General features: G+C 43.8%; 1 protein-coding gene across 1 annotated transcript in view; it reads left to right on the forward strand.

Annotated features, from left to right (window-relative positions):
• The window catches only part of cspg5b (chondroitin sulfate proteoglycan 5b), a gene marked incomplete at both ends in the record, with an annotated part of 22,800 nt that extends 20,004 nt beyond the window's left edge, over positions 1-2,796 (forward strand). The window contains one exon of the mRNA XM_083646152.1: positions 2,602-2,796. Within this exon, the coding sequence (XP_083502278.1) occupies positions 2,602-2,796 (195 nt within the window). The remainder of the gene's footprint in view (positions 1-2,601) is intronic.
• Positions 2,797-10,000: the final 7,204 nt, after the last annotated feature.

Genomic DNA, 10,000 nt, shown 5'->3' on the forward strand with positions numbered 1-10,000 from the left:
TCATGTGTGAAGATTATCCGACTAAACTCTGGTTCGCGTTTGATTAAGCCACCGTTGCCCAGAGAGATTATTAGAAGCATCGCGGCAAAAACCCATTCAAAAATCCCATAGACAGAAACAGTGAAGAACCAGGAAGTCCGGGACTTCCGCGTTCTGACTACAAAAATACGTCATCCCTGCGGCTCTCTATAGTCTCTAGTGTATGGTCACTTCCTACCCACTCCCACTACTCTACTATAGTCTCTAGTGCAGTGGTTCTCACATTTTTTCACATGAAGGACCCCTAAACTGACAAAAATTAGACCACGGACCCCCATTTGATAGGATTTTGTCCCCAAGATTTGGATCATTTTATTTACATTCAATTAATTTAATTTCCATTTCCATCTGTAACACGCACTCAGCACCTGCAAGCTGTTTCCCAGAAGAAGATGATGAAGAACACACTCGCACAAACAGCACTGTTGTTCACACAGACACACACGACACTTTAGCAACTTCAGAGTTGCCACTGTTTTGTAATGACACATTTCAAGGACTTTTCAAGTGGTTTTCAAGCAATAAAGCCTGGGAAGAAAAGAGATGAAAACAAAAATGTATCCACCGCAGGTTACCTAGGCAACCAGCGGCATATTTGAACTAAGAACGCCTACGAGAGAGCACAACAGCCAATGACAGCTCAGCGATCAGCAAATCGCTGTATGCTTGTGCTACATGGAGAGTGATACTGTAGATAGGAAGAAGAAAGTGTATCAAGCTTGGTCCAGCACTACTGATGACATATAACAATTGTATCATAGGTGAATTTTGAGATGACAGAGCGCACAAAGCTCAAACTCAGAGATTCTGGTAGGCTCAATCCAAGCACTTTTAAGGAACTCTTTATAAATCCAAGCATTTTTTAGTCCTTGATTATTATTATTTTAATTCAAGCATTTTTAAGTCCTTTCCAGACCCTGAACTTTATGCACTACTTTTTTGCCCCCGAAATTTTGTAAATGCCCCCCTTTGGGGCATTTACAGTGGGGCAAAGGTTGGCCCCAAAATATTTTTTTTTATTTCCTACACTGCTAACCACCAATCTCTAGTGTATGGTCACTTCCTAACCACTCCCACATGTACTGCCTCTCACACCTATCTACTATAGTCTCTAGTGTATGGTCACTTCCTAACCACTCCCACATGTACTGCCTCTCACACCTATGTAGGCATATCTCTTGTTTTCCCTGCAACCTCCTGAGAAACACAGCAGGGAGACCACCCTCCATCTTGGCTTATTTGCTTGCCTTGCTAATTCTCTTCTAATTGCACCCTGTGCATGTTAGTGCTGGTATGGGGTAAATTGCATTCTGGCAGCATGTCAGGCTGTGTGTGTGTGTGTGTGTTTGTGAAGGTGTGTCTTTGTGTGTACGCATCTGTTCATTTACAACTTTGTGTGTTTGTGTGTGTTTGTTCATCTTTGTGTGTGTGTACGTACGTGCATGTGTGTGTGTGCGTACACATGCATGCACAGGCACATGCACACACACAATTATGTGTGTAGTGTGTACAGTTAGGTGTATATTCATCAATTAAGTTAGTGTAGTCACCGAATGTGATATAATTATCCACTATACAGATCATATTCTATTCTATTCTATTCTATTCCATTCTATTCTATTCTATTATTTTCTATTCTGTTCTGTTCTATTCCTCTACCTGATTATATTCCTGAATTGATTGTTGTTAATTTGTATGTCTTGTGTTTTAATGAACAATGGAAAACCTTGTTGGGGGCAGATAATAATGGAGCCTAAAGGGAAAATGGCGCTGAGCTCCACATGTTTCAGCTTGCTTGTGTGTGTCTGTAGTGGGACAAGGGGGATAGTTTGACTGATCGATGATGCCCTACTTCCTGCCTACTGTCCCCATGACCTTGCTTCATGTATGTGACAAACTAATCAATGAACGGGTTACAAACTGACATTATGCAAATGTACACGGACGCACAGTTCTACACACAGATAACTACATTTATTCCGTGCATTTACTGTAACGCATACAAATGAACAGACACACATATGTACAGACAGACACACACACAAACTGATTGAGTTATCGACTGTGGATTCTGCTTCCAACAAGGCCATCATCCCTAACATGCCTCAAGTCCATTACCCATAACCGTTTAAATCTTCTGCCGGCTCATGTTTGCCTGGGCTAAATGAAGTGAATGAAGTCTGACTTGCTTATTTAATAAAGCTACTCCAGCCACAGCGCAGCGCTGGCATTTGACAGGGTCAGTGAAGTCACTCAGCAGTGGTTATCTATGAGTTTCTCTAAATGTCAGTGTTAGAGGCTAAACAGCCCCCTCAGGGACCTGCTGTGCCACACAGAGTTTTGAATGTCACAGGCCGATTGGTCATTTCTAAAGAATGTTGAGGTTTGATTGGTTGATTAGATAAAAGGTTTGAGTGTACAGTTTGAACGGCAGTCCATACAATGACAAATCAGGATGGGAAAGTTATTAGTACTCCACTGGAATTATGCATACAAGACAACACTGATTATTCATGCAAACAAAGTAAAGTATACCTAATTTATACCTGACTCCCCGCACAGGATGACCCTCAGAAGCAGGAGGAGCCTGTGAAGTCCTCGACCCCTAAGGAGGAGGAGTCAATGAATATCCGCAACTCTCATTCACCCAAACAGGAGAACAACTGCCCCATCTCTGTTGAGAATGACCACGGCCACACCCCCAACAGCACAGAGGAAAACGCCGAGGTAAACTCTCTCCAGAACAACTTGGTGTAATGCCACCGTTTGCCACGGTGCGGTGCTAGAGAGTCAGACCAAAATATTTGCTACACACAAAAACGGCAACAAATTCCCTCTATAAGCTAATGTTATTTCACACCCTGCTAAGTGAGCATCAATTTGCCAAGTCTAACCAGGCCTAATGTCAAAAGTAAAGCACACGAATCATGTAACTTGAGAAGCACAATTGTCCGTTCTACACCAGGCTGCCATACCACCACTGAACATCTAGTGGCGCCGCTGCTTCCTCTCTTTCCTCTTCCTTTATCTAATGCTGGACTAAAATCTCCGGCTTGGACCAACTAATGACTGACTTTCCTCTCTACCAATGCCCTGCCTTGGTCTTTGGCCAATGAACTCTTGCCCCTGCGTTGTCTCCGCGAACCCCCCCCAGCCTCCCAAAAAAAACTCCCCTAACCTCTGTCTGCCCCGCCTTGCTCGCTCTCTCTCTCTCTCTCTCTCTCTTTCTCTCTCTCTCTCTCTCTGCCCGCATGCATTGGTGTTATCAAAGAAAACTGTCTGAAAACATAATATTTACAAAAGAAATAAGTGACGATTAAGTGAATCTGTATTTCTGAAATATTGATGTTTGACATTGCTAATAAGTGGATATGTCTAGATTTCATGGGGTCAAAGTATTGCTTGGAATTGATATTTGACTATAATATATAACACGCTGTGTCTTGGTTTTCAATGTGATTTATAATACTTATCATGTACTTGAGGTTCTTTTGTACTTTTTGGGGTATATACATCCAGGATTATAGTTCAGAGTTGTTGGAATAAACCTTTTTAATTTTATTCAGCTTGTCCCTGTGTGTTGCTATCTGTTTGACTTTCTCCCTCAGCTCTCTCTCTCTCTCTCTCTCTCTCTCTCTCTCTCTCTCTCTCTCTTTCTCTCTCTCTGCATGTCTACTCTGAAGCTAACTACTGCCCAATTGCTCTGATGCTAATAATAACTGAATGCACGGCTGACCCTGCTTTTGTGCCACAGTTGCATATACGCGCGCACACACACACACACACACACACACACACACACACACACACACACACACACACACACTACAACACACACACATACACATACACATACACACACAGATTCTGTTTATCCATTCAGCACCATGGACAGGGCTCTAAAATGAATATAAACCACCATGAAAAGAGCAACACATGGTAGTATTATGTATACTGTAGTATGTTTTAGTTTCCTTTTCTTCAAAAGTCATTGATATCAGAAATGTCAGACTTGAGATTTGAGATTTATTGCCCAAAAAATGAAACCGTAACATTTGCTGAGTCTAAGCCAATTCTGTCAACACACATTGGAGTCTCTTCAATCTGACCACGAATGGATATTGATATTAATGTTGAAATTGTGGTTCTGAACTTTCTTTTTCTCTTCCTCAACATTGTTCTTAATCTGTACTTTTTAAACAAACTCCAACTTAACCTTTAATATTTATCACTGATATTTATTACTCATGTCCATGGCCCATCATCACTCTCTATCCTCAATTATAACCCCCATTTACTAACTATCTATTACACTGGTATGATTTTAAATATTTTCTTTGAATGTTTGTGTAATGCCATTCATCTGTTTTTACTCTCCTGTATATCCATGCATCATTTTTACCTCTGTGACTGTCCCCATATCGTTGCATCCTTCTTTACTCGCCAAATGTCCACGTCAGGACGGAGTCACTATTGGCCTGGAGCTGCTCCTCCCCAAAGAGGCCAAGCTCCACTCGGAGACCAGCCCGCCCCTTCAGTACGACGTCTTCCTCTACAAGCTCGCCAACAATGGAGACGGCCAAGCCGCTCCCACCTCTAACTCCTGCTGCTCCTCCCATACCATATCCAAATCACCCAAGGTGCCCAAGTCACCCAAATCACCCAAGGTGCCCAAGTCACCCAAATCACCCAAACACGTCCAGGAACAGCCATCCAATAACCATCAACCCTTGTCAGGGGGACACTCCTCGCCCAGTCGTCGCTCTGCACCCGGGTGCCATTCTTCCCCCAACTGCCATGCTTCCTCCCACCACTCCTCCTCCCAGCACCAGTATCAGCCCGACTTCTCCTCCACCCCACCTCAGCTGCGCAGGCCCAGGGGTCGGTCTCAGGCTCCCGGCTCGGAGCTCTCCGAGACGGGGGGACACCTACGTCCCTCTCCCTCCTCCCCTCACCTCACCCAGCCCCCTCCGTCGCCCTCCAGGGTGAAGGGCAGCCCCGTCAGCACCCGCTCCCTGCCGCCACTCTCCTAACCCAGCACCCCGGGGCTCCACCTAGCACCCATACATCTAAACACACGTAACTGTCAATACCAACACATTCTCACTCCTAACTCGACGTTTGGTCAGGACCCCGCCTTGGCGTCACTTGTTAACGTACTGGGTACCCCTTTTTGATCATTTTCCGACACCACTTTCTCCGTAATTTTTCGAGGCCACGAGACCGTGGCCAACAACTTGTGTTACGGTTATGGTTATAACTTGTGTTACGGTTATGGTTATAACTTGTGTTACGGTTATGGTTATAACTTGTGTTATGGTTATGGTTCGGCAACGAAAACGTTCAATGTGACTTGCGCTTGGAATGTAGACTTTGGACACGCTGGGGCACGAACCCTGGTTCTCTGGTCTCGAAGCCAAAGGCTTACATCCATCCGTCACCCCGACCCCAACATCCTTACTGGCCACCATTTTATTTCATTGTCACACTGCCGTGGTGTCCTTTGAGATGTTGTGTTGTGGGAGTTCTACAGAAGTCTATTGGACTACCCTGCACGTTGTGGGAGTTCTACAGAAGTCTATTGGACTACCCTGCACGTTGTGGGAGTTCTACAGAAGTCTATTGGACTACCCTGCACGTTGTGGGAGTTCTACAGAAGTCTATTGGACTACCCTGCACGTTGTGGGAGTTCTACAGAAGTCTATTGGACTACCCTGCACATTGAAAAATTATGAAAAAGGGGCATCCAGTTTAAAAAAATGCATCCATCATGGCTCTAACTCTTTTATCAGTCATTTATAGATATCTATCCATCCATACAGTCATACATCTGTCAGTGCACTTTCCCACCCATCAATGGCCCATTCATGTCAGTCATTTATAAATCAATCCATCCCTCCACCCGTCATCCAGCTATGCAGCCATCCATGCGTCTCTCCCTCGCTGCACCCTGCCTCCCCGCATCTCTACCCAGAGGACGAGCACAGCACCTGGTCTTTGTCCATGGAGCCAGAAAACTGGAACTGGGGCAGCTACCAAGAACAATCTGCACACCCCTCATTCATCCTTACACAAATGTTGTGTAAGGATGCACCAACACACACACACACACACACACACACACACACACACACACACACAAACACTGTGTAGCCATTACTGCCATACACACAAACCTTCATCTAAATAATAACTGCTCAAAGCTCAGGTGAATGCTTGCATAAGCACAGAAATCAAACACACAGCTACAGTACATGCGCGCACACAAACAAACACACACACACACACACACACACACACACTCCTAGCATGGTGCCAATGTCAGTGACTGCTGAGGATATTGTTCGTGAAGGTTTCATTGGCGTTTCTTACAGTATAGCCTTCGTTTTATCAATGGTTTATAAATCTTTTGCTATTCAATGTGTATAGTATATAATTATTTCATGTTTTCATAGGCTTATGTTTTTTCATGTTTCTAATCCTCAATAAATAGATAATACAACAGCAAATGGGCAGTGTTACTTTCTAAAAATGGCAAAAAGAGAAGAGAGAAGAACTGGAAGAGGCTACGAGATAAGGAGAGAGAGAGGGAGAAAGGGAGCGAGAGTGTTTATACTGATTATGCCAAGCTGCATGATGGTGAAATCTCAGGGACTCTGCTGCCATTTTGTGGGCAATACAAGCATTACAGCACGATCAAACAAATCCCAGGCTGGCTTTGAGGCTCTGGAAACGTTACATTTAATATTAAAATTCTCAGTTGAATAAGAATTTAATTTCACTATGAAACAATGGATTTAGGTTGATCTTGAGATACAGTTAAATCCTGTCTGCCTGTATAAAGACAGCTAAAACACCTTCACTGATGCTGACATTGACTGCTATGCAAAACAGAATTTATTAGTTGAGACAGAATTTCAATTCTTGTTTCTTGTCTGTGTTCTTGGGCACATGGCAGCAGCAGAGTGCTCCCAGCCTGTTGATGAGGCATTGGACCTGTGAAAAGAGCTGAAGACTCAGGCACATGTCACTGTGAATCTTTTCTACCTGTAGGTGTCTTCCACCCTCCATTAGTCGGGGAACCTGTGGTCAGGTGTTGGTGCTGGTGCAACTAACAATACTTGCAAGTGACTTTCTCCCAGTGGTGTAAGCCTTACACTGTCTGTAAGGTAACAAAGTAACTTCATTATAGTACTTAAATTTTTTGTCATTACTTGAGTATTTACATGTATATTTCTGTCAACTCCCTTTTACTCCATTACATTTCACAAATAAAATGTATACTAATTACCCTATTACATTTCTCCTAAGCATTATAGTTACTCGTTACTGCAAAATAAAATTGGAAGAAATTTGGTAGCCTGCAAGCAAGCAGGTTTGGTGAATCAGTGCAAGAAGAAGAAGCTTTCCACTCAAGCCCAGGCATGTCTTTTGCTTGCTTTTTTATTAACAGCATTTACTTTAAATACTTACATTAATATCAGAAAATTACCTTTGATAGTAGCCTACAGCAAATATCAGATACTTTAAAGGAGAATTCTGTTCTTTACACTCTGGACCTTATTTCCAGCTTTAAATATGATGTTTAAGTCACCCTGACAACTTTGGTTTGATTAGCATCAGCAGAAACGATAATCAGTTTGAACTGCGACCTGAAAACGAGGAAAACAGGGCATGTGAAATGTCTGTATTTATGTCTTGTAAATATCTTATTTTCCAACACACAGTGGCTCATATGCTTATTATATCAGAGAGAGAACAAGATAAGAGCGATCTAACGTACCTCCATGCCGCCGGCAGCCTGCTCTGTTTGCTGTCTGTCACATAAATAGTAGCTCCCGCCGTATTCCCCATTGCTGCTTGTAATCCATGACGTTATTCCATAGGGGCGGCTATCTAATTCAAATGAATCATCTATATTTTCTTAAACAGATAAATATCATCAGTGTATATCATGCTAAGCTACATAACAGCTAACTACAGTCAACCTTGCAAGTCACCCGGATGTACTTCTTTTCTTCTTCTCCTTCTGTTCCGCCGTATTACCAAACAGAAGAAGAAAATAACTACTTCCGGGGCAGGTCATAGTTGACTTGCATCCAGTTTGTTGCGTAGTTAGCTTAGCCTGCCTAGCCTAGCAGATATTTATCTGATTACAAGATTATGGACGATTAATTTTAATTCAATGGCCGCCCGTATGGAATAACGTCATATATGGATTACAAGCAGCAGCCGGGAATACGGCGGGTGCTGCTATCTATGTGACGGACAGCAAACAGAGTAGGCGGCCTGCGGCACGGAGGTACGTTAGATCGCTCTTATCTCGTTCTCTCTCTGATATAATAAGCATATGAGCCGCTGTGTGTTGGAAAATAAGCTATTTACAAGACATAAATACAGACATTTCACATGCCCTGTTTTCCTTGTTTTCAGGTCGCAGTTCAAACTGATTATCGTTTCTGCTGATGCTAATCAAACCAAAGTTGTCAGGGTGACTTAGACATCATATTTAAAGCTCATAAGGTCCAAGGTGTAAAAAAAACTGAATTCTCCTTTAAGCCACGTGTGGCTTTCAGGTAGCCTACTTGATCCACCGCTGCTTTCTCCTGGACTTTATCTTATAATACAGCTGCATAATTCATCGTAGCCTACTTTCCTCTTTGGTGTTGAGCACCTCCTGAATCCCCCCAGCTCTTGTATTTCTTTGGGGGTCTCAGCTATCTCCCTCACCTTGACGGCCGCAGTCTTCTGGGACAAACTGCTCTCTGAGCTTTCCTGGATGGGAAGCACCTCCCTGGGGGCCATGGTGCTTTAATCCAGCCTTGACCTCCTCTCCCTGGATGGAGGTTGTCTTTGCAAAGTTTGGTCCTGTCATCTTCACATGGTCTCTGTCTGGAGGCAGAGGCTGGGATGATTTCTCAATGCAAGACTTGGGTTTCCTGGATTAGCCTGCCTGGCCTGTGCCCATGCAGGGTGGCAGCTGGTAAAAAGCAAGAGACAGCAGAGACCTTTCCTTTGACAGGGGGTTCAAACCCGCTACTCAGGTTTTGCCCCATTAAGAGGATGGCTGTCACAGATCACAGCCACATAGAGCAGAGTTACAGCTTCAACACAGAAGCCTTTCGCCTCAGACAATTGGGAACCTCACAGAAAAGATGGTCAACATATTTACAATATGGGCAGCATTTGACAATATGCAGATATGCAGGGTGAGATCATCTACCAAGATCATCATTGTTTCATTGTTTACAATTTTACTATTTGCAATGCAGACATGCCAGTGTGATAAATGGCTACCGATCTTGTTTGTGATATTTTGGGCAGAGAGCCTCCTTAGATCTTTTCTGTCTTCGTGTTCACATTCCGTACACAACTTCTCTATTCCTGTGAGATGTTCCCTTGCATGGCCTCCTCTCCACTCTGCCCCACTTCTCTGTGTGTAGTTCCACTCTTCACCATTTAGTGGCAGTATTCCTCCACAGTTCGGCAAGGATTGCTACTGTAGATACAGTGGAACTTTGGTACCTCCCGATCTGCATCTTCATTAACATTCCCACTGTATCTGCCGGGGGAAGGGGGGGGGGAATCAACCGAATCAACATGATGCTGTGATCAGATAATTATCAGGTTGATAATCACATGAGCTTTGGTGATTTCAGGTGTACTTAAAGCGGTGCTGTGGAGGGCATCAGAGGTGGTAGGGTGATGCATACTGCATACAGTAGTGTGTGTGTGTGTGTGTGTGTGTGTGTGTGTGAGAGAGAGTGAGTGAGTGAGAGAGTGTGTGACGGGTACTTCATGGTGGTTTCTATTCATGTTAGAGAGCTGTCCATGGTGCTGAATGGATAAACAAACTGTGTCTGTGTGTGTGTGTCTGTGTGTGTGTGTGTGTGTGTGTGTGTGTGTGTGTGTGTGTGTGTGTGTGTGTGTGTGTGTGTTTGTGCGTGCGTGCGTGTGTGTG

Source organism: Poromitra crassiceps, assembly GCF_964638095.1.
Source record: "Poromitra crassiceps genome assembly, chromosome: 11".
NCBI classification, from domain to species: Eukaryota; Metazoa; Chordata; class Actinopteri; order Beryciformes; family Melamphaidae; genus Poromitra; species Poromitra crassiceps.